Here is a 23396-nt window from a genome sequence, read left to right on the forward strand (position 1 = left end):
GAGGAGCCTATGTCTTTTCCATTGTTCGTTCTATCAGAATTCTTTAATGCGGTATGGCTTCTGGGGCGGTGTAGAGTCCGGAGAGTGGCGCCATTAATGCGGCATGGCTCCCTGACTTACTTTTCCCTGCAGACGCTGCCAGTTAAGCCCCTTTATACGTGTTGTCAGGAGATCAAGGGTTCTCCGTATTTTTCACTCACCTGCCTGCGCAGGTTCTCTAGGGTAGGTTGTCATCGGGGAGGTGTCAGGGCGGCGAGTCTCATCTGCCCCTACCCTCTGCTTTCTCTAAGCATGGGTTGCTTCATGGGTGGGTCTCGCTTATGGGCTTTGTACTCTACAGCAGCCCACTGACTCCTTTTTAGATGAGGGTCGTTAGTCCTGACCGGACTCTCTGACTTGCTTCTTAGTGACCTCTCGCGGACTTACCCCGTAGGCCAATAGGAGAAAAAACCCCTTCACTCCAAATAACAAATGATGAAACGACATCATTAGCAGCACAAAACAATGATGGTTTTATAGGCCATAGAAGTAGCCCGAATTACAATTTACTGCATTCATACATATTTTTGTAGCACGCCGTGGCCAGCAGCATCATCATCATCATCATCATCAGGGTGTCTGTCTAATTGGAGGCAGCTTTTTCTTTGTATTTCATTTGATTTCTGTGACATGCATGGCTTCAAAAGTGAACTGCAGATTTCAAAATAAAATGTAGCCGAAAGCTACTTTTAAAGTGGCTTTAGCAAAAGATCATAGAAACTTGAAAGAAAGAAATGCCTTATGAATGTGTTTCTACACTTCGAGCATTTGTCATGGGGTTTTGAAGTGCCTGCCAACACCCCATGCAGCTTTTGAAATGTTAGCCAGTTAGTATAAAGTGACTAAACAAGATATATATTTCTTTTATAAAATATAGCATTATTAATTGAAAATCAGTACTGAGACTACACGTTTTTTGCAATTTAAAGCGTTCATTTTCAGCTTTTGCGAAACCTTTACGAAGTTACTTCTTCAAAAAGTTGAAAGGAAGGGTCAGATACGAATGAAAGTTGCAGTGAAGCCTCAGCAAGCAACCAATCTCATTGAAAACAACTTGACATTTTGCAGCAATAAATACAAATTCATCGGACCTATTCACTAAAATACATTTTATTATGGCTTTGATTTTTCATTTTCTTGCATCTGTTGATGATGTTGACTCTATGTATATACCTTTGTAACCAATTAAGAGCATAGTTTTGGTTTTGTGGATTGTGAGATAAATGGTTTTGGCAGTCTAAATGCAGCAATGAACTTAGAAAACAATAATTTCTTTGATTATATCATTAAAGGGCAGCGAGTTTAAGAAATTTATCGGTGAAGACAACAATGCTTTTAGACGACGGTTGATCCGGTGGAGGCATTTCGTTTGCATTTGCAAAAGTTTTACTACTTGTAAAAGATGTTGAGGTTGTGTTTGGTTATTGAATTAAATTCAACTAATCTCAAATCAATTATTGATGGGATCTAGTACTATTTTTTTAACTTTCTATAAAAAAAGTTAAACTCATCCTAGAGTTTTACCAAAGTTTTACCAAAGTTAACTACTCAACAAAGTTTTACCAAAATTTAACTAGAGAATTCACTTTTATAAATTTAGCTAGTCACTTTTCAATAACACCAAATAACAGACTTTCCAAATCTATCACTATTATTTTAAAATATTGATTTTGACATTTTCATTTATTTTAATTCTAATTGTAATTTGAATATTTATTCATTATTATACACATTAATTTTCTAACGTTGATATTATATTTTAAAAGAAAAAATTTTCATCAACTAATAATAATATTATAGAACTAGAACTTGAAACACTCCAGCAAAATGATGCCACATCATTGAAACGATAACTTCTGGAGACTAGCCACCTTCTGTAGTTGAGTTTGGGATTTGGGCGCTTCGTACTTTTGAGACGAAGAGGAATTTTCTAGAGTTGTAAGTTCACGCGAAACGAATAGCACGCGTGAGAGAGAATTTTTTATGCCAAAATAATATTTGGCCAGTAACTTAGACTTAACAGATTTGACTAGTGAAAATGATCAAAGTTAAAAATATTGTATCTTTATTGAGTATACTATAGTGAGTTTTTATGTAATCTAGTTAAACTTTAGCAAAAATATAATTTTAATTAGTCCACTACTAGTACTCTCAACTTACTTCATATATTTTAATTTAAAAAATTAAATTTATCTCAATTTAAAAAAAATTAAACATATTTTAATAAGATTCACAAAATATTATTATTTATAATTTTACTCAACATCCAAATAATAATAATAAACAATTCATTTATTATGAAACCTCAGTAAAAGTATTCAAAAAGTCAAAATACCAGTACCTTTTATTATACGAAAGGTAATTTGGTTTATACATCAATTAATGTGCTTAATATGTCAATAAATAGACCTCTACCAGGTTCTAACACGATTTTTTAGTTGGAGAGTATAATCTTAAAGTGTATAAAGTTTACAGAGTTTATTTAAAAAACATTTGAGTCCATAATTAAAAAAAATTTAATTTTTTTATATAAATCTTATATTTATTTGATTTGTTTTTAAATAGCTAGTCACGTAGGACTTAAATACCTAAGATTATAAATATTATTTCACATTCATTAACCTCGAAAACATGAATATTATGTTTTAATTAGTAATGCTAAAGTACTCTCAAATATTCTGATGATATCTGGACGAAAGAAGAGGCTACAGAAACCCCAAACACAAGCCATGCATGCAGAATGCTCAGAACTTGGTGAATGCAGCCGGACAGAGGACAATTTAAGCCCATGGACACGTTAGAATTTCGTTCCATACTCGAACAAAGTTGCACCACTGCCCAATGACAAGTTACCATCTGTTTTGTCTGTTTTCTGTCAACACGCGTTCCAATATGATCTTTGTGAGCCAATTTTAAAAGTGACGTAAATCTTAAAAGCAGCATGTTTTTTGTTTTCATCCATAATTTTATTATTTTCAATTTTATTTATTGAGGTAACACATTTTTTATTTAAATAATTGACATATAATATATATCACTTATAATGAATTATATAAATTGTATTATTCATTTATTATCATCACAAACATGTGATAAGTTACCAACTGCCAATGTGGTAACGCAACCTTTTGCTCCCATTTTGATGCATAGACAAAAGAAAAATGATATTTATAGTGATAGCGCACTGATTTTAAAATTAATTAATTAATATAATAAATTAATTTTTTAATAATAAATAAATAAATAAATAAAGCTAGAGCTTTAGAAAAATTATTGAGTATTTTTCTGGTTTCAAGAAGAATACGTAAAGGTACGGATGTCTTGATACTTTCCTCCATTGATATCAATGCTCATATAACATTAGTGGTGACAATTTGTAACACAATTTGTAAATTCAATACGAATACAATACGAAATTAGAGAGTTTAATTTTGATGTTAAAGGGTTCGAGTCAAAATTTACCTTTTAAGACGTAAATTATAAACGAGTCAACATGCTTAACACGAAATCAATCCGTTTTAACCTATTTAAAATTTATTTCAAAATTAGAATTTTATTATTATTAAGTTGTAATATTAGTATTTCTGAGTATGTATGCCTATGTTTTTATTATTTTTACTGTTGAAATTGTAATTTTAGACACATGCTTATATTTTTTATTGTATGATTTATAATATTAATTTTATTATATGTTAAAATTTAAAAAATATTGATATATATTTTTTAAGATATTATGGTTATTAATAAATATAAATTTTAATTTTTATACGAAATTATGTTAATCAGCTCAAATGAATTATACATTTTAATTCAACTTATTTATATGAAACAATTGAGTTTAAATAAATAATGTTGTATTAACATATTTTTAATTAATTATTAAATAGATTAAAACAGATGACACGACACAATCTAATCTGTCATATAAATAAATTAGTTAGAATTAATTTATATAATCAAATATTCGTAACTTTAACATAATACAAACACATCCCCAAAATCACGATTTACCACCCCATACAGCATGATGAAAGCATCATTTACCTGTATTAAAAAAGAAAAAAAAACGCAAATATCGTACTACAGTCTCTGTACTCGCTTTGGAATCCCAAAGTTTACCGGCATGTAACTATGTTTTCGAGGTTGTACAGGACTTGTCCCTTTAGAGACAACGAGACGGGACTGGAGGGTTTCTGTATATCTTTGACAATACTTGAGAAGCAATGGGCTTGTCAGTTCTCCATTCCCGGAACAAAATCTAAAACCTCCTTTAATTATTTTCTTTCAAGTAGTGAGACTGAGCCATATTGCTGTCATTTAGATTTTGTTCGCAGTAAAATCGGAGGACAAAAGGTTTTGATTTTGCAGGGATGAGTTAATGCGAAGGAATTAGAATGGTAAAAGGTGACGACGGAGTACTTTATATAAGCTTTTTCTTTACGTGATTTTAGAAAAGAAGGCAAGGCAGACCCATTATTTTTTATAAAACAAGAACCGTGCTTTGGATTTCAAATATACAGCAATAGATTCCTTCGGGTCACAGAGATGTATTAGTTTCTTTCTCGCTTTAGGAGGGAACGCCAACCGCTTTTGCTTTTGCTTCCTTTTCCCACGTCTTCACACTCACTTTTAAGTGCTTCGCCTCCAAAGACTGTCTTGGGCTGTAAAATAACGAATGCATAACATTCCCCTGGTTTCTCTAAGTTGTTCTAGCGTGTGATGAACTTTTTGACAGAGGAGTAGAGACTGGTTTACACAGCAACGCTTGCCTTCTTATAATCACTACACCTATTTACTCATTGTAAGTGAGTTTTGCTGGTCATGCTAATATAAATACTTTTTTAATGTTTCAGTTGTTTGCAGAGGTATAGTGGCTTTAGGTGTTTGAATGGGTGGGGTGGTAGTTTTTGGGGTTTGGAGCATCTGGGTTTTTGTGAGGATTTCTGATTCCATCACTTCTTTTGTGGTTATGAGAACTTCTTGGAGTTCGGTTATTTATTTGGAGATTCGGGTATGGTTGTACGTATAGGACTAATTTTGTTTTGGATTTCTCTTTGACAAAGTAAAAAAAGCAAAAAAGAAGAGGAAGAAGCATGGCAGGAGGTGGAGGACATGCGCCACAGCCAAAACAAGAAGAGCTACAGCCACATCCAGCAAAAGACCAGCTAACGAGCATTTCTTACTGCATTACCAGCCCTCCTCCATGGCGTGAGTGTCGTTCACCAACCCCAATTTGCTTTTAGTGTCTTATTGATTTGGGGGATATTCATCTAGTTGCTAGTTAGCATATGTTCAACTTCTGTGCATAACTTTGTATTCTGCTGCTGGTATACTTCTATGGAACTTGGTTGATAAATATAAGATTATTGAGTTATATATATATATATATCTGTTTCAGCTTTTAAAACATATGTTTGGTTTCCCATAATGTAATCATTTTAAGTTGAAGGGTTTTGGTCTTAATGCAGCTGAGGCAATTCTACTTGGCTTCCAACATTACCTGGTGATGCTTGGCACAACTGTGTTGATTCCCACATCTCTAGTTCCGCAAATGGGAGGTGGCAATGTAAGCCTTGACTAGGACGATAACAACGGAAAACAGTTTTTTTTTCTTTTTTAATGTTTCTTGTTTAGTTATATGGATTTTTTTCAAAGTAGACAAGTGCTAAATTAGAATGCAAACATTTTATTTAAGGAGGAGAAAGCAAAAATGATTCAGACAATATTGTTTGTGGCTGGTTTGAACACATTGTTTCAAACCCTGTTTGGAACTCGTCTACCTGCTGTGATTGGAGCTTCTTACACCTATGTGCCAACAACCATTTCAATCATTTTGGCAGGACGATACAGTAACATTTTAAATCCTCAGGAGGTTAGTTCATTGGATTCCCATCTAGTGTGTTACTGACTAATTTGTTTTTTAATGATACAATCCTGGATCACCGATTTCTTATGTATTTTGCAGAAATTTGAAAAGATAATGCGTGGAATCCAGGGTGCTCTTATTATTGCCTCGACTCTTCAGATTGTATTAGGCTTTAGTGGCCTTTGGCGTAATGTTGCGAGGTCAGTTAGCACTTTGTAATACGATTAAAATCTGCCGTATTGGTGTTTCACTGGCTTATTTCCACAAGCTTTTGTTCTGTAATGAAATCACTGGTGGCTGTCACTAGCACTCGTTCTAGATTAATCTCATTCCTTTGAAACACTCTTGTTTGATGCAAATGTGAACTCCAAATTGCAATAAGTATTCCCTGAGTCTAATTTCTCGATGACTGTCTACTAGATATAAAATTAATCAAGCACCAAAATGTTGAAAATTGGTGGATCAGATTTTTAATCATGTTTGTTATGTGCAATTCCTCCTAATCTTATGTTGCCAAGTTTTATGTTTCTTTATATTATCCAGGTTCTTGAGTCCACTTTCTGCTGTTCCCCTGGTCGCTTTATCTGGTTTTGGGCTATATGAGTTTGGTTTTCCGGTGGTATGATTTGACTTCTTCCCTTGCCGCCCCAGGGCCCCAACCCTCTCCCCACCAAAAAAAAAAAACTTGTTATCTTAATGAAATTGTATCTTCTGTTGCTATAAGTTATTGACTATAACTTTGAATGTCCAGCTTGCAAAATGCATAGAGATTGGGCTGCCACAGCTCATTATTTTAGTAATATTTTCCCAGGTATAATTTTCAAGCCCCATTTGCAGCTTTTTCTGTTTGCTAAGCATAGGCAACCATTCTAAACGTGAAATCAATTATTGGCAGTATATACCTCACTTGATGCATGGTGAGACGCATGTCTTCGGCCGCTTTGCTGTTATATTCTCGGTGGTGATTGTTTGGATTTATGCTCACCTGCTCACCGTTGGTGGGGCTTACAAGAATACAGGGCCTAAAACCCAAATAAGTTGTAGAACAGATCGTGCCGGAATCATTGGTGCTGCTCCATGGTAAGGCTCTTATAGTTAGTTTTCTATTCTGGTGCTGGATTCATTTCTCAGTTAAAAAAAAAGATGTTAGGGTAACGCTGGATTTCAATTCAGACATGCTTAGAGGTGTCACACTTCTCTAGTATTGGTAAAACAAGTTTATTGTTTTAGTCATTTCCTGTGCATCTGAAATGACCAGGAAAAAAAAAAAAAAAAAGATTCATTTTTGTCATTACTGTGCCTTATTGTTGGAAAACCTGGTTTTGTGCAGGATAAGAGTTCCATATCCTTTTCAATGGGGAGCTCCCACTTTTGATGCGGGAGAAGCTTTTGCAATGATGGCTGCTTCATTTGTTGCTCTTGTGGAGGTTTGCTTGCATTTGTGCTTGTGAATGTGCTGTCTTTGTAAATATAGTAATGTACTCATTTTAATGTGATATTATGATTGCACAGTCCACTGGCGCATTCTTTGCTGTGTCAAGGTATGCAAGTGCAACTCCACTGCCACCTTCTATTCTCAGCCGTGGTGTTGGTTGGCAGGTAACAAGTTATGATAACTTGTCTCTAGGTTTGCCCACATCTTAATCGTTGACTCTTTAGAGGTTATAGGATGAATCAATGTTCTGCAATTTAATATCCAAGATCTTTTATTTTCCTTGCATATTTATTTAAATGGAAAAGTAAAATGATTTCTTCAGTTATGAAGTCAAGCGGAATAACATTGTTTTTTCTAATATCAGGGAGTGGGCATTCTGTTCTCGGGGATATTTGGAACTGGTAATGGGTCATCAGTTTCTGTGTAAGTTTTTGTTCAGAATCACCACAGGCTTGAGAATTTTTGTTTCTCATTCTTAAGTAACATTTTAACTACTATTTTTATTATACTCAGTGAAAATGCGGGACTGTTAGCATTGACTCGTGTTGGTAGCCGAAGGGTTGTCCAAATATCAGCTGGATTCATGATCTTCTTTTCCATACTTGGTAAGTGATTCATGTAATAGATTCACCACTTTCTCTCATTGTTTTTCTATGGACTCTCTCTCATTGTTTGAAAGAATGAATTTAACATACATGGCTGTCCAGGAAAATTCGGAGCTGTCTTTGCTTCAATTCCAGCACCCATCATTGCTGGTTTATATTGCCTGTTCTTTGCTTATGTGGGTAGGTATTATTAACTTTTGGAGCTGGTTCTGTTATCATAGCTCAATTCAACATTTGTTTAATGTGTTTCTTTTGGTGATTCACATGAACAGGTTCAGCAGGCCTCAGTCTTCTTCAGTTTTGCAATCTAAACAGCTTTAGGATAAAGTTCATATTAGGCTTCTCTGTTTTCATGGGATTATCAATACCTCAATACTTCAATGAGTATACACTTATTAACGGATATGGTCCTGTCCACACGGGAGCAAGATGGGTACATGGCTTCACCTGTCCACTATCTAAGCTTCTTAAACTTTATCCTCCTAGTATGCTGAAAAAACTAATCGCTTCATCGTGGAAAGTTATTGAGGGTATTAATCAAAATTCCTTGATTTTTTTGGCAGTTCAATGATATGATCAATGTACCATTCTCATCAGAGCCATTTGTTGCCGGCTTATTGGCTCTGTTCCTGGACACCACACTACACCGGAAAGACAACCAAACCATGAAAGATAGAGGCATGCTTTGGTGGACGAGATTCCAGTCATTCAAGACAGACACAAGAAGCGAGGAATTCTACACTCTACCCTTTAACCTGAACAAGTTTTTCCCATCTGTTTGATCTTTGCAACATGTATTTTGAAGTTGTGTGACGAAGTTAATGCTCTCTATGGGAGGAGCATTTTTCTGTCTCCAGTTGTTAAAACTCTGTAAATCAACTTTGTAATATGAATCTCTCTTCTTTTCACACCTCTTGAGCAGTCCTCTCGTTGGTTCCCCTCTTGAAATGGTATCAACAGCATAGCATAGGTGCTTCTGTCTTTCATTGTATATATTATATGCTAAGAGAAAATGCGCCTCTCTTCTTCTCGTTAGTCTGTAAAGTGGTGGTGCGTGGTGGTGGCGGTAAGCAGTCATTAAGGTTTGCTGCATGGTAACTGGGGCCCTGGGGGGCTCCTTCGCTGGACACTCCTTCACATCTTCCATTGAAGGATCTGCCATATCAACAACATTGTACACCTTAAATTTAATCATTTAAACTTAAAATATAATTTAATGTCAATAAATATAGTCATTTAAACTTACTATTAGACAGCTAATTGAAGTTTTGTTCCAATCATATCTAAGGTTTGTTGGATTTGTAAAAAACATATTTCATTCTTTTTCTTCCTTGGCGACGACAAGTTCTTTTTCTCGTTGAGGTGACTGTATTTGTATTTGTTTTTGTATTTTTTTTTTTTTTTTGGCCAAAAAAAGGGAACATATATAAAAGAGTAATATTATATACAGTCGTGAAGTGCACAAATACCGCGCAATCGTTTGTTAACTAAATGTAGAAGGATTATAAACAAAAGAGCCAACATTTCAAGAATTTATCAACATCAAGGAATGTTTGTTAACCATTTTTCCTTTTTTATTTCTCTAGGCAAATAATTAACAATATATCCATTATTTTCTGGTTTGGAAATTCAACATATTGATGGTTTCCAATGAGAAAATCTCTTATTTTTGTTGTTTTCTTCATTGATAACTTGGGAAAATAATAATATCTAACCCTACTGAATAATATCTTTGCCGTCTTTAGCTTCGAAGGTCACGTTGAAGCCAGCCTGGTTCTTGGACACGAGCTTGGACTGTGATGAATTAAGGATGGTCGAGATTGGGCTGGGCCTGGGCCTGGGCCTGGGCCTGGGAGCACAATCTTAGGATTAATCTCATGAGGTCATTTAAACCTGCGTTTCATAATATTGAAAATTAAGAACATATTTAGATTAAAAGATAAAAGATAAATAATTTTATAAAAATAGACTCATTTAAGATCACTCTCATTGAATTAGCTAAAGTTAAAGTACATTTTTTATGAATATAAAATGAATTTAACATTTAACTATTACATTCACATAAGTTTCTACATTGGAATAGCCATTTTTTCATTATATGACAATAAAATAATATAAGATGAATTTAACTTTGACTATTCACATCAAATCTTCACATTGGATTATCCATTTATTCATTATATAGTAATGAGTAATTAATAATTTTAAAAAAATTTTAATTTTTTTAATTATGAATTTATTTTATTTTATCATATTTTACTATTCATAATATTATATATTAATTAGTAATTGTATTCTAATTATATTTTTTCAATTGTCATTTAAAATGGAGAGAGAAATAATTGATATTAAAGGGAGAGAGAAAAAAAGAATATAAAATAGATTTGATGAATGAATAGTTTCTTTCAAATTTGGAAATAATTTTAGATATTACTGTATAGCTATTTCAATGTGAACTATTTTATGACTTAATAGCTAAATTCTCATTTGATTTAGCTTTTAGTTAATCCAATGAGAATGCTCTAAGTTGACGTGTCTTGATATGATATATCAAATTATAAATTTATTTTTATTATAAAATAAATTTAATAAATCACATAAAATTACGTCAATTTGTAAGTTTATTTTTTTTAAATCTCTTTGTGACTGTAACATTTATCAAGAATAAAATATTAAAAATATATTAGAAGAAAAAAAAAATTTATTAAATGTGTTAGCCGGCATTCATTATAGGGTGTAGTCTTGGTTCATTGTCCATATATATGCAACCATTCAAAGCTTGTAAAAGGCAAGGACTTGGGCCCTTATGAAGATATGTGTCCAGATAAAGTTCCTCATCTTCTTAAGTGAGTAAATCCAAAATCTTAGGGGAATTGCTGTCTCCACGTATTGTTTTCTTCTTTTGTTTTCTAATTTAAATAAAATAAAATAAAAATAAAAAACACCAACCCCACCTCCGAGTGCCCTTCAGCTCAATCTATCAGAAATGGTCCTTTTGACTGAGAGTAATCATCGCAGTGTAATTATCTATATAATTTGAAGATTTTAAAATATTTTGGTACTTGATTCAAAGGCATCTTCAAGCTTTCAAAAAATAAGAAAAAAAACTCCTCGAGCCGATCACCTTCACCTATATGTTTTGACCCATTATTGGTTATAAAAGTTGTCAATATGGCATTGTTTATAAACCCACATTACATATTAGTCTCACTGTATTCAAGGGGAAATCATAGATCTCATCAAAGATCCTTTCAATTAATAATTCATCACAGAGTTAGCTTTGTTATTCATCAGTTTTTTTTTTTTTTATAAGTAATTATTTAATAATCCTATAATAGAATATCATATAATTCATAATAGCCTTTATAGGAAAGAATAAAACTACTTTATCTCTCCACTTTGACCACTCCATTTGACCGTTTGTCAAAAAAAAAAAATTTTTACTTAGTGATTAAGGAAGTGATTTTAAATGTATTGGTGTATTTTTTTATTTTTTAAAAATATTTAAATGTATTAAAAAAAAACTACTGGACGGTACGTCCAGCGGTAAGAGTGGACGGCAGAGTAGCCCCACTCTATAGGAAAAATCTCCATCATATTTATTGTTGTCTGATTCCTTTATAATTTTTTAGTTTTTATTTTTTATTTAAAAACAAAAATTGCATTCCGCTTGCTGTAGGCTGCCAAATGCTGGGAAGATGGGTGCGTTAAATGCTCCATTAGGTAGTAGTGAGAATATACCATTGATTTCTGGCAAGCAGAGAGAGTCCTAAGATGTTTTTGTTTTTGTTAGGTTTTGGTTTCTCATTCTTTTGTGTCCAAAAATTTAATGATCTACAGTGACCAATCATATAAAGAAAACCACCCCTTTTAGTTTTATTGGTGTCTACACTTTATGCACATGCCCTCTTCCCAAACATCGGTCTCTCATCAGTATCGACATTTATTATGGACATAGGCTTCTTGGCCATTACTGAAGCTACTTCATTCCTCCCCCCGCCATGAAAAACAAAACAAAAAACAAAAAGACTTGACCACAAAAGTCGATGTGAGTGCTACTTCAAGTCTAGTTTAGATTTAGAGATGAGATGAAATAGTTTTATATAAAAGATAAAAATTTTAAAAAAATATATTGTTAGAATATTATTTTTTAATATTATTATTATTTTGAGACTTGAAAAAGTTGAATTATTTATTATATTTTGTGTGAAAATTTAAAAAAGTTGTAATGATAAGATGAGATGGAATGAAACACTTTCTGAATCCAAACGGAGCCTCAATGCATTATGAGTCCTCTCCAGGAAAAAACGTCTACTTTATCTGCATAAAAATATATATATATATATATATATATATCCATATATGGATGCTTTATATCCTTAATTAACTTCCCAAATTCCTAGCTAGAGTATGGTTTCTGCCAACTCTTCTATCTATGGCAATCTTCCCCAAGATTAAACCTGCTCTTGAAGCTTCAATACTGTCTGTGACAGCTTTGTGTACTGCTACATGAATGTTCCCAACTGACAACAGTGTATGGTTGGTTTTTTTTTTTCTTGCCTTTACTTTTTTCCCTCTATTGTCTCTGCAGGGATCTTTGACACTTTAAATTAATTAATCTATTATTAGAGAATGTGTAGTTTGTATTCTGCATTATGGGGGAAGAATGTGGAGAAAGCAACTTAATTTAAACTCATGTCCTTTACATCAAGAACAATAGCCCCACTAACCAGGAACACCTCAGACTCCATTGTTTGCTAGGAAAGGGTTTTTAATTACAAATTAGGATGTTCAAGAGCCAATGTATATACAGACATACAGCAAGTTATGAACATTATAGGGTTGAAAAGCATGGAGGAGTTTGAATCCCATCAACTTCTATATTTAAAGCTGTCAAGCAATTACAACAAGAAAAAAAAAAAACTGACCCTTGAAGACCTTCCATTATTTAAAATGAATGGCTGCCACATCCAGAGCCACACAACAAGTTAAGGGCCTTTGGTATTATAATATTGAAGGTGTAGTCCCCTATACCAGCCATGTTTGAACAAGAAGTAGTCCATTCATCATTTAATACGCAAACCAAAGTTTCCCAACACCTCACATGGCTTACATACACTGACATTTATATCAGAGATGTTTACACGTGAATTTTCACTAGGAGTCGATCATTAACTAATTTCAAACTTTGGGATTCTAAGAAGTTATTTTGCAGATCAAGTGAGTCAAATCCACTTGTCTCTGGATTCAAGCTGTAGGACCTTCCTCATAACCCAATAAAAATAAAAAAACACGCATCTTTTTCCTTGGATTTCTAAAGTTTCTTCATGTTTCATGATCTGGGTCTCAAAACCGACACTCTGACTGGAGTTGGTGAGTCTTGCAGAGTTATGCCTCCAAATTGCAGATTGATTTATTCGAATTATTGCCTGATGCTTGCCTTATTATTCAATTACAAATGTGTACTGTTCCATTGATTTGGTCTACGTCACTTTCCACAAACTCACACGAGGGGGGGAGCAATGGAACAAAGTTCAACTTGTTGCGAAGAAGCAGCCTGAGACTGATGTCTGCTTGTACTAAAAAAAAAGACTCAATTATTTTCTAAGATTGCCACTTTGATGATCAGTTTACACGAACCTTTCACAAAAAGTTGTGCATTGTGGTGTGTTTATTAATATTCCGAATGTCGATAGTGGGGGTGCTTTATTTGCCATTCCAGTAGGTTTAGTGATTAAATTATAGAAAACATGGGATTTGAACGGGGGAGCAAATAAGAAAAATACATAAATTAAGTGATTAGAATTACACCAAAATGCTTTCCACCGGATTATGATCTTCAGTGCGTGTATACTTTTTAGGTGATTCTATAGTTGAGGCCTTAAAATTTCATGGAAAATGTATATTATTTTGCCTTTTGTAGTACTTTCGTATCTTAGAATATCAAAATTGACACATTGCATTCTAAAACTATAAAAACAGTGAAACTTTGCATCATCAATAAATTCTAGCCATTAAAACTAATGAAAAATAGCCATTAAAACTAATGAAAAACTTTACATTTTCAAGAACCGATTCCGCACTAGTTACCTCCTAAACCAGTACTTCTGATTTTACCGGTTCGGTCCGATTTATCGATTTTAATATACTATATACTATATTATATAATAGTATATTATAATATATAATACTATAGTGATAATATATTGTAGTATATTATAATTGTATTATAGACTATAGCGATATATTATAGTATATTATAATATATAGTAATATAGTATTAGTATAACTATTAATACAATAGATTATTGTGATATAAGATTTTAAAATTTAATATTATATTAATTAGTAATTTATCATATAAACAAAACTATTTTATATATAATTATATATTATATATAAAAATTATATATAATATAAAAAATTATAATATATATATATGAACAGGTCCGGTCCGATCCAATTCGATTTTAGAAAAAGAAAAATCGAAACCGAACCAAACCAAACTCGTTACTGATCGGTTCGGTCAGGTCCGGTCTAATTCGATTTTAGAAAAAGAAAAACCGGAACCGGACCAAACCAAACTCGGTACTGACCGGTTCGGTCCGATCCGGTCCAGTCCAACCCAATTTTAGAAAAAGAAAAATCGGAACAAGACTGAACCAAACTCGGTACCTGCTGGTTCGGTCCGGTCCAATCCGATTTAACGGTTTACCGGTTTTTTTACACATCCCTAGCTACACCCACCGAGGGTGTAGCCCAGGCATGGGTCCTGAGACGGCCAAATCATTTTTTTTATAGATTTTTTTATATCTTTAAACATTTTTAAAAAAAATCATAATATCAATAAAAAAACATATCCTTAATCACAAAATTTAAAAAAACAAATAAAAAGTGTCAGGACTCAACTCTCGATAACTCTATCATTTTAGAGGGTAGCAAAATAATAATTTTGTATATAGTTTTGGGAGAAAAGTGTTAAAAATCCCAATAGTTTGAGTGTATAAAATGTAGTCATCCCAAATCTCAGTTAATCATCATTTTTAGATTATATTATCTAACATTTATTGTTTTAATATTTATTATAGGTGCTACACAATGAATTAAAAAAATACATAAGAATATTTTAAAATTAGTAAACGCTGAAATAATAAGATATAAACTTATTTTCTCAACAAAATTGTTGAAAACCAAATGGAACATTTGAGGCTTTCTAATTACCAATAGGTTTGAGACTTCCTAAATAAACTTTTAGGATTTTGTACCAAGAGAAGTGCTAGAGAGCATCCACTGTAGTGGTGCACACAATGCACACACTATGTGGATGCCTCTCATCCACTTGTTTTTTTTTTTTTTTCCTTCCTTCAAACGCAGCGCTTCTCTCTCTCTCATCTCTCTCTCACCAGCGTCTCTATCTCCCGTCTCTCTCTCTCATCATCTCCGCTCTCTCTCTCATCTCAATCTCTCTCTCATCTCCGCTCTCTCTCTCTCTCATCTCGCTCCCTCTCATCTCCGCTCTCTCTCATCATCTCCGCTCTCTCTCTCATCTCTCTCTCTCATCTCCGCTCTCTCTCCTCTTTGTTCATGTCTATCTCTCTCATCATCTCCGCTCTCTCTCTCTCCTCTCTGTTCATCTTGATCTCTCTCATCATCTCCGCTCTCTCTCTCATCTCAATCTCTCTCTCATCTCATCTCCGCTCTCTCTCTCTCTCTCTCATCTCGTTCCCTCTCATCTCCGCTCTCTCTCATCATCTCCACTCTCTCTCTCATCTCACTCTCTCATCTTCGCTCTCTCTCTCCTCTTTGTTCATCTCGATCTCTCTCATCATCTCCGCTCTCTCTCTCATCTCGATCTCTCTCTCATCTCCGCTCTCTCTCTCTCATCTCTGCTCTCTCTCTCATCTCGCTCTCTCTCTCTCTCCTCTCTATTCATCTCGATCTCTCTCATCATCTCCGCTCTCTCTCTCATCTCAATCTCTCCCTCATCTCTGCTCTCTCTCTCTCTCATTTATGCTCTCTCTCTCAATCTCTCCTCTCTCTGCTCTCTCTCTCTCATTTCTGCTCTCTCTCTCATCCATCTCTAATTTTAAATTTAAGAAATGTATAGTATAGATTTTGACATATAATGTATGCAAAAATGGCTGCTATAAATAGTGACTTTTCCCAATAATATTTATTTGTACCAATTCTCAGGTATTCTGTTAATAGTAGTAAAAATGTAATAATAGAATAGTAAACAATAGTGAGGTATTCTCAAATACCTATTCTTAATATCCAAACTAGACCTTAGAGCGAGAGATACATACATACAAAATGAGATGGATCTTGTAACATTTATTAAATATTTAATATTATTTATAAAAAAAAACCACATACACATCAAAGGGTAGTATAAATTTGGTTTCACATAACTATCTATCTTGCTTTCCCACTCTATCATAGAAATCAAGAAAAACAATGCACAATCTTAAAACAGCGTGAGAAATGCGGATAAGTTGGCCGGATGTCCCAATCCACAGAAAAGAATCAAATTCGCACGCTTTTGGTATGGTTTTGGTATGGTCAGATAGATACAACCAACCTTAACTAGTTTAGAAACACCATCCTTCGTCATTCCCTAAGTCCAAAACCTTGACCCCGTCGACACCGCCGAGCAAGTACGTCCAATTTCACACCTTTCTCACTTTTTCCACGTGGCATTCACACCCACAACGGACGTCCGTGCCGGTGCCTACTCGTCCTCGGCCTCCTCCTCAAATACAGTAATCTCCATATTTATTTATTTGATGCAACATCTCACTAAACTTGCTGTTTATATAACTATACTTATAATTGTACGTGTGTAATTGTCATATAGTCATTTTAAAAAAAGTGAATAAATATGAAATTTACATAATAAAAAAATTAATTTTTTAACAATAAACTTTACTTTTTTTCAAAACAACTGCACGACATTTGTGCATTCTACGACTGTATGTAACATTATTCTATAAATAAATATCTTGCCGTTTATTGTCAATTTGAACTATATATATTATATTGTTTTGGCAATTGCATCAGCACAAGTTAGTTGGGACGGCCTGCTGAGAAAGGTCCCGTTTTCGCTATATTTGTTGGGGTGTGGGGTGGGAGCTGTATAGAAAGAGACTGCTGCTTACTCGACGGCCTCCTTCCTTCCTTCCTTCTTCTCCTTATCTATCTTCGTCCTCTTCATCTTTCCGAAAGAGAAAAGAGAAAAAAAAAAAAAAGATAGAGAGAGAGTGAGTGATGGGCAATTGTCAGGCCATAGATGCAGCAGCCCTGGTAATACAACACCCAAGTGGTAAGATAGAGAGGATGTATTGGCCTGTAAGCGCCAGTGAGGTGATGAAAACGAATCCCGGTCACTATGTTTCTTTGATCATCCCGTTGCCTGTACCTGAGGAAGAGAACAAGGAGCAGAAGACCGTCCGGTTCACCCGCGTAAAACTTCTCCGGCCAACTGATACGCTTGCTCTTGGCCATGCTTATCGGCTTGTCACTACTCAAGGTACTGTTTTTGCTCTATTTCATGAACTCAACAAACTTCTATATCTATTAGATGGAGTGTCAGTAGTTGTTTTGCTTAAAATTAGCTTTAGATGTTTATTGCTGTTTGTAGAGGTCATGAAGGTGTTGCGGGCAAAAAAGCATGCCAAAACGAAGCAGCAGCAGCAAGAATCAGATGGGAAGTCACAGACAGTGCCAGAGAAGCAGCAGCGTTCAGGTTGTGAGGCAGAAGGGAAGTCAGATATGGAGAAGACATCTCAGGTATCTTATCTATCTGCAAGCCATTGAGCATCCAAGTTTTATTAGCTGTGCCTTCTTATTAAATATTATGTTACATATGATAGAATATTTTAAATACCGTGACAATCTCTTGAGTTAGTGAACTGGCTGTAATCCAAAACCATGCCTGCTTGAATTATCTGTGTTTATGACAGCTGTAAACATTATATGAGCTTGAAATCCGTCTTGTCGAAGTACCATTATATGATTACATCAAGCACATATAGTTATGTCATCCAACTATATATATCACAATCATTTTGACATTAACAAATAAGCGATCTAGTTCGCAGAATGGAAAATGACCAACTAAACTGGCAGAGGTTCTGCTGATGGTATATCCACATAAGAGATATTACCTGCATAAAGTACTCAACCTTCATTTGAAAAGAAGCTGTTGTCATCCATCTGTACTGATCCTATAAACATGCCAAAACTTTCAGGTGATGAAACATGAAAGACAGCGAGTAAGGACACCATCAACGAACTCTGCAGTAATGAGATCAAAATCTTGGCGCCCCTCATTGCAGAGCATCTCTGAGGCAGGAAGCTGACTGGTAATTTCACCATTCAATTGTATAATGGTGTGTGTCAGACTTATTGGATAAAGTAAAGGATTGCCACTTTCATACCCTGATGATCCACATAGATGGACTCCCAAGATGAGCAGAAGGATTCTTCAAATCCATGAAGGTACCAAGATTTCAATCCATCATCAACCACAGCTCCAAATTCAAATAATTTCTAGTGGGACAACAACATCTCACTGTGGATACAAAAGGGGCGCTTACTGTATTGAAAGTGATATTTTGAAAAATATACAGAACTTGCCTCGACCTTTTCTTGTGAGTTCGTCCCAATGACCATGAGTTTAATTACAACATGGAATTTTGACTTTTAGAAATATAAAATTATGAAGAGAAATCAATTCGGTAGGTTGGAGTTCCAAACTTCCCAGTCCTGATCGACGTAGTTTTGTGCCCATAACAGGGATGCCCTTGCAGCCAAAGGTGCTCCAGGTAACCGTTTCTGCTTGAGAGCAACCAACATATTTGTGAAAGGCTCCACCAATAATGTCCCTGGTCCTCCATACTCCTTGTGCAAGAATTCACTAAATATCTGGCATCCAATTATGAGCTAGTTATGTCAATAAACTCATGATAAATTCAAATTGAATTTGAACTCGTAGCTCAAAGCATCACACAATACATATATAGTATCTCAGAATAATTCCTTTGGGCCAAACATACACAAAAAGTTGGAAAATCTGATGCAAGCTGTCAAGAATATGGTGTTGATTCGTAGTTAGGTAACATACTTCTTTTTGGGGTCAATAATTGATTGAACTGTTTTCAAGTCAAGCAAATGCCACGCTCCCAAAAGAAAGGGAACACAAATGCTAGTTTATGTCAGCAGAATCAGTGCTGTCAAACAGTCACTAGTGAGAGTAGGAGCAGTGTGATTTTAAACAAGCTGCAATGACTACAAGACTTGGATTATGGGACAGATGGTGATGTGACCAGCATTGTCCATGAACCATAAGAAATTCTTTGGTAAACAGCCATAAGAGATCGATCACATATAACTGGCAATAAAATCCTGTGATTGAAATGACAAAAGGAAGATACAAAATCTACTTTTTTTCTCAGCAGTGCATCCAAACCAAACTAAATTTCAAACTAAAGTCAATTTAAAAATTGGTAAGATGCCTATTGGAAATGCTTTGAACTAAATTCAATTCAAGCAAAAGCCAGGCTCGCTAAGAGAAAAGAAAGGGAACAAATGTCTGCTTATTTCAGCAGAATCAGTACCATGAGAACTATTATCCCAACTGAGGTTTTGAGCAATGTGATTTAAGCAAGCTGAGATGACTTTAGGTTTAATTATGGCTCGGATGCTGATAATGACCAGAAGTTTCCATTAGCATAAGAAATATTTTTAGACAACATCCTGGGATTGAAACGACAAAAGGAACGTACAAAATTTACTCTTTTTTTCCTCGACAGTGAATCCAACCAAATTTAAACTCGTGTCAATTTAAAATCTCAATTTACTATTTGCTGTTAACTTTTTTTTTTTGTAAGTGATTTACTATTTTCTGTTAACGACGGGACACCCATTGCTTTCTTCCCATAAAGCACGACCAGGTTGCACATTATAGGGAATTAGTATTGAGTCTAAAAACACATTTCTTAAGTAGACCGATCCAACTATTTTAGGATTCATGTTTGTAGGATGTGCTTAACCATTTGCCTTAGCAATACACTAACACCCACAAAAACAACATGTTACATGAACTACTATGAAACCTGTAAGGTAATAACCGGCTAAAAAATAGGATCCACCATATGCTGCGGAGTATCTTTGCTCAGAGCTGCCAGCTTATGTATATAATAATCTTTTATCCCAGAAGATGCTTACAAGAAAGATCAGAAAACTAGAAATTTCCTTAATCTCTCCTGTTTTGAATTTTAACAAAATCAAGAGATACTTTAGACTCAGTGGAAGGTCACAAAATATTGTCACTTCCAGAACCATATCCTCGTGTTAGTACTTAATTCTCAATCACCAACCAGTTCCCGAACAGCTTGGCCGACTGGTATAAACTCAACTTGAATCTGGGACGCCATTTATTAAACAATCTGATTTTGAATAGAAAGTTTAGACTAATAAATGAGCCCAGCTCATACAAATTCACTGGAATCATCTAAGCTCATGAGCTGCTCGAATCCTAACTTAGCTCGATTTTTTTGAGCTCATCAAAATATATATATATATATATATATGTATATCCCAGTAGCTGCATAAATATTAGAGATTTAATACTCTAAAAAAATTACAGATTTAGGGTTATGTGAAACACAATAAATCTACAAGTGTAATGTATTTTTTATCAGCCAAAGTATAATGAATCAGCTAAATAAAGTCATTTTATAATGTTTGCCTTTTTGTTTTGCTATTGGGAATAATTTGAAACTGGAATCTGAATCGAGTTGAGCTTGAGCCAACACACACATATATTTGTCAAGCTGGAACAGTCTTTACTTGGCTCTATATGAAATGATCTTGATCATCAAGGAGAGGATAGCATTTTGCTGAAGTAATAAAAGGGTAATAAACGCAAATATGGTTAAATGTGCACTAGATTATGATGACTCAGTTTTTTTTCACTTCAAGCTGTGTATCGCCCGATGTAGTATCTATTTTATATCTGTTAGAATATTACCATACTTATTCTAGAATATATTCATAATATTTTAGCATGTATGGTAATATGACTTATTCTCTACCGTATTTAGTTAATTAAATCAATCGGCATCATTGATTTATTATATTTCCATTCTTTCTCTAGCCTCATTCACCTATAAGTAAGGACATATATTATGTATTTAAGGACAATTGACAATAGCAAAGATATAGCTCTTAAAGTCTCTCTTCCTCATTATCTCTTCTAATTCTCCTTTTTTAATTTTATTTTCTACATGGTATCAGAGAATACCCGATCTTGGTATCTCTCATAGAATCGTTTGTATCCGTGCTCCATGCTTTTGTTAGCAGACACGTTCCTTGACTTTGCTATTTACATATCACACCACGTCCAATTTAATAGTCTTTTAGCACTTGACAGGTACGGTTCTTTACATGCCAGTTACATCCCTTTTTCAATATGATTTTTCTCATATCAAACCACCAACCGACTGTATGAGTTGTCTTTGGCATTTTGAAATAAGAGTCACTGATTTCCTAGTGTCTCTTGTAGCGTTTTTTCCCCGTTTGTAATAAGTCTCATATTCAACGTGTTATTTTGTGTTATTTCCTATTCACCACATGTTTTCCAGAGGCTTCCTACGCACTTAACATATCCCAAATCGTGATAAATCTCATAGGCTGCCCTCATTTTCATCATCAATCTCATCACACATTGGTTTGCTGCCCACCGTCCACTTGCCCCACGCACCACAGAGACACCTTTTGTCGGGTTGTCAGTTAGATCCCCAGGTCTTATCCACTGAGTTTGAGGGGATGTTAGAATATTACCATACTTATTATAGAATATATTCATAATATTCTAGTATGTATGGTAATATGACTTATTCTCTACCATATTTAGTTTATTATATAAATCAATATTTATTATATTTTCATTCTTTCTCAAGTCTCATTCACCAATAAATAGAGACATATGTTATGTATTCAAAGATAATTGACAATAGCAAATATGTAACCCTCAAAGTCTCTCTCCCTCTCATTCACTCTTCTCCATCTCCTTTTCTATTATATTTTATTTTCTACAATATCATTTTGGAATGCCAGAGCTTCAAATTTCAGCATCATTTGCAGGAAAAGTTAACATTTTGGAACGATTCCATTATGATGATGATTCCATTCACGATGTGTTTATAGAGACTTGGAAAGATATCTCAGTTATACTTCCATAATTATATGCTCTGGTTGAGTCTTCTCCGTTTGGATGCTAAGAGTATCTAAAATCATTTGTAAATAGTAGTGAACTATTTGTACACAGTAGTGAAATAGTCTGAGAATATCTGAGAATAACTATGTTCTCTAACAAGCGCTTATTGAACTTTTCGCGACTTATTTCTTGAGATCTTTTTCAGGAGTCTCGTTGCAAAATCGATTATCGACAATGTCCTTCATTCGGACGTTTTTTCAAGTAGTTAGTGCTCAAGTACTTCTAAATTCAAGAGAAGCATGATCTCCCAAAAACATGATCATACGCGCATGTGTATTAATGCAACAGGCACCCACTTCTAATTTATCTCAGACAACCAGAAAACGCCAGGGGAGCATTCAATTCTCCAAAGAGACCGATCTTATCTCATAATATCATTGCAAGCTGATTAACGGAACCGATTGATACTTAGAAAGTTAGGAACACCAAAGCAATCAATTGTTAAAAATAACAGACACCCACTCACAATAATAACCTGAATATTTGGGCACATAAAGTAGAAGATCAGTACCTCTGTACAGACATCTATGACCTCATCAAGGTCATCCCCGAATGTATCCTTGTCCTTCAAAAGCTTCCTCACAAGCTCAGACCTGAACTTCTGTGTCTCCTGCAACAGTACACAACACGTAAGAAACAATAAGACCCACATAAATATACACCCGAGACATGGAGGTACGTACAGCTACAGCGAATTCTGGAATGGGGTCCGGGTACGTGTACTTGTGTGGCGGCGAGGCTCGGGGAGGTTTTGCTAAGGTGAATTGGGAGAAGGGTTTCGAATGGCGGAGGCGTAGGATACGGATTGGGGTGAGCAAGAGAGGAGTGTTAGAGGGTTGGATGGCGGGAGTGACTGCAGGGTTGAAGAAAAGAGAGGAGTAGTAGAGGGCCATTTGGAATTTGGTAGTGAAGTGTAGGGTAAGCGTGCCCTTCTCTGTAATGCTACAACTTCGCTGGCTCTCCAGATTCCAACGGTCATATTACGATAAAGGTGATACACGTGTCCCATTGTGCCGCTCACTTGAAAATATTAATTTTTGAAAGAATTTTGCCAAATTCATGTTGATGCAAAACACACTAAAGCCTACTATAATTAAAAAAAAAAAAAAAATTAAAATATCAATATATTTCAATATAATTTATACTGAACGCTTCCCAATTTTAATATGT

At 34.6% G+C, this 23396-nt stretch overlaps 3 protein-coding genes across 3 annotated transcripts; 2 read left to right on the forward strand and 1 right to left on the reverse strand.

Moving 5' to 3' along the window:
* Nucleotides 1-4545: 4545 nt before the first annotated feature.
* LOC108985447 (nucleobase-ascorbate transporter 7-like) lies at nucleotides 4546-8855 on the forward strand. The gene is made up of 15 exons (XM_018957739.2): nucleotides 4546-4840; nucleotides 5103-5247; nucleotides 5508-5605; nucleotides 5735-5911; nucleotides 6005-6105; nucleotides 6449-6524; nucleotides 6657-6716; nucleotides 6801-6985; nucleotides 7236-7332; nucleotides 7418-7504; nucleotides 7705-7763; nucleotides 7854-7945; nucleotides 8048-8125; nucleotides 8218-8378; nucleotides 8509-8855. The coding sequence occupies exons 2-15, from the start codon at nucleotides 5133-5135 to the stop codon at nucleotides 8725-8727; spliced, it is 1605 nt and encodes a 534-aa protein (XP_018813284.1). The 5' UTR covers nucleotides 4546-4840; nucleotides 5103-5132; the 3' UTR covers nucleotides 8728-8855.
* An 8154-nt stretch (nucleotides 8856-17009) lies between these two features.
* On the forward strand, nucleotides 17010-18590 carry LOC108985454. Its single transcript, XM_018957759.2, has 3 exons — nucleotides 17010-17474; nucleotides 17586-17734; nucleotides 18196-18590. Exons 1-3 carry the CDS (start codon nucleotides 17213-17215, stop codon nucleotides 18304-18306), a joined length of 522 nt encoding a protein of 173 aa, XP_018813304.2. The 5' UTR covers nucleotides 17010-17212; the 3' UTR covers nucleotides 18307-18590.
* LOC108985455 (protein PLASTID REDOX INSENSITIVE 2, chloroplastic-like) lies at nucleotides 18526-23161 on the reverse strand. Its single transcript, XM_018957760.2, has 3 exons — nucleotides 22910-23161; nucleotides 22738-22836; nucleotides 18526-18871 (listed from the first exon to the last, which is right to left on the reverse strand). Exons 1-3 carry the CDS (start codon nucleotides 23117-23119, stop codon nucleotides 18677-18679), a joined length of 504 nt encoding a protein of 167 aa, XP_018813305.1. The 5' UTR covers nucleotides 23120-23161; the 3' UTR covers nucleotides 18526-18676.
* Between the last annotated feature and the right edge of the window lie 235 nt (nucleotides 23162-23396).

This window comes from Juglans regia, chromosome 13 (assembly GCF_001411555.2).
Source record: "Juglans regia cultivar Chandler chromosome 13, Walnut 2.0, whole genome shotgun sequence".
Taxonomy (NCBI): Eukaryota; Viridiplantae; Streptophyta; class Magnoliopsida; order Fagales; family Juglandaceae; genus Juglans; species Juglans regia.

What these genes read in the sequence shown, in the direction of transcription:
- LOC108985447 (XM_018957739.2), top strand. Translation starts at nt 5,133, where the DNA reads ATGGCAGGAGGTGGAGGACATGCGCCACAGCCAAAACAAGAAGAGCTA. An exon ending in CATTTGTTGCTCTTGTGGAG is followed by an intron (nt 7,333 to 7,417) that starts GTTTGCTTGCAT and finishes ATGATTGCACAG; the next exon opens with TCCACTGGCGCATTCTTTGC. An exon ending in TCCACACGGGAGCAAGATGG is followed by an intron (nt 8,379 to 8,508) that starts GTACATGGCTTC and finishes TTTTTTTGGCAG; the next exon opens with TTCAATGATATGATCAATGT.
- LOC108985455 (XM_018957760.2), bottom strand. Translation starts at nt 23,119, where the DNA reads ATGGCCCTCTACTACTCCTCTCTTTTCTTCAACCCTGCAGTCACTCCC. An exon ending in TTCCAGAATTCGCTGTAGCT is followed by an intron (nt 22,837 to 22,909) that starts GTACGTACCTCC and finishes GTACTGTTGCAG; the next exon opens with GAGACACAGAAGTTCAGGTC. An exon ending in TCATAGATGTCTGTACAGAG is followed by an intron (nt 18,872 to 22,737) that starts GTACTGATCTTC and finishes ATTGGATGCCAG; the next exon opens with ATATTTAGTGAATTCTTGCA.
- LOC108985454 (XM_018957759.2), top strand. Translation starts at nt 17,213, where the DNA reads ATGGGCAATTGTCAGGCCATAGATGCAGCAGCCCTGGTAATACAACAC. An exon ending in TCGGCTTGTCACTACTCAAG is followed by an intron (nt 17,475 to 17,585) that starts GTACTGTTTTTG and finishes TGCTGTTTGTAG; the next exon opens with AGGTCATGAAGGTGTTGCGG. An exon ending in ATATGGAGAAGACATCTCAG is followed by an intron (nt 17,735 to 18,195) that starts GTATCTTATCTA and finishes CAAAACTTTCAG; the next exon opens with GTGATGAAACATGAAAGACA.